Consider the following 1,159-nt stretch of genomic DNA (forward strand, 5'->3'; position numbering starts at 1 on the left):
AGGGAAGGAGGGCAGAGGACAGGAGAAGGGAAGGAGGGCAGAGGACAGGAGAAGGGAAGGAGGGCAGAGGACAGGAGAAGGGAAGGAGGGCAGAGGACAGGAGAAGGGAAGGAGGGCAGAGGACAGGAGAAGGGAAGGAGGGCAGAGGACAGGAGAAGGGAAGGAGGGCAGAGGACAGGAGAAGGGAAGGAGGGCAGAGGACAGGAGAAGGGAAGGAGGGCAGAGGACAGGAGAAGGGAAGGAGGGCAGAGGACAGGAGAAGGGAAGGAGGGCAGAGGACAGGAGTAGGGAAGGAGGGCAGAGGACAGGAGAAGGGAAGGAGGGCAGAGGACAGGAGTAGGGAAGGAGGGCAGAGGACAGGAGAAGGGAAGTAGGGCAGAGGACAGGAGAAGGGAAGGAGGGCAGGAACAGAGTCATATTGAGCAGAGACAAGCAATGTCTCCAGAGTCCTGAGTGTCAGTGTGCAGAGCAGATATTGGACTGTTGGCTCCCTCAGTCAGTGTCGGGGTTCACCTTATTCTGGCCACAAGTCATTTGGTGATGACCTCCCCCTGTGAGTGGAGGATGCGGTCACATGAATAATGAATGTAGGAGAGGATGGAGCGGCGGCAGAGCTGACGTAAGTCTGAGTCAGATTGCCGCTAATGGGCCATCATTTTGCGGCGGCGCGGTCATTAGCGCTCCTCGCCTCTCCCTGAATATTGCTTTTCCCTCTCTCCTAGAACCGGGAGCCCTGTCACTATTTTCCACCGATCCGTCTAAGATGGCCGCCTGCGCTCAGGAGCGGTGATGATGGCCGGGGGATGGAAGGCGAAGCACAGCTTTCAGCGATCGCCATTTTGGAGGAACTGTCAGTGGAGTTGCCGGAAGAAGAGCGCGGCGCTGCCATGGTGCTCACCAATCACCCCCCTCGCTGGCTTTCAATTTCCTGTTTTTCGGTAAATAATGCGTTCTGTGCGCTCCCGGGAGCCCCGCGCCGGCCCCGAGATGCCCCATGGGGCCCCTCGCTGATTCTTCATAGGAGATTCCCACCTATCCGGAGCAATGAGTCGTAAATCTTCACCGGGATCACCGATGGGATCATCGCCATGGATCTGTCAGACATTGCCGGTCATCACACAACCTTCCATGTGCTATATACACAGGGGGGGGGGGGTTC

At 57.8% G+C, this 1,159-nt stretch overlaps 1 protein-coding gene across 1 annotated transcript in view; it reads left to right on the top strand.

The window, feature by feature from the left end:
- Nucleotides 1-790, top strand: part of APOH (apolipoprotein H) — a 15,947-nt gene extending 15,157 nt beyond the window's left edge. Inside the window, 1 exon segment of the mRNA XM_018573217.1 lies at nucleotides 723-790. Within this exon segment, the coding sequence (XP_018428719.1) occupies nucleotides 723-790 (68 nt within the window).
- The last annotated feature ends 369 nt before the right edge of the window (nucleotides 791-1,159 follow it).

The sequence above is a fragment of the Nanorana parkeri genome, unplaced genomic scaffold (genome assembly GCF_000935625.1).
Source record: "Nanorana parkeri isolate BGI_ZX_2015 unplaced genomic scaffold, ASM93562v1 scaffold2279, whole genome shotgun sequence".
Taxonomy (NCBI): Eukaryota; Metazoa; Chordata; class Amphibia; order Anura; family Dicroglossidae; genus Nanorana; species Nanorana parkeri.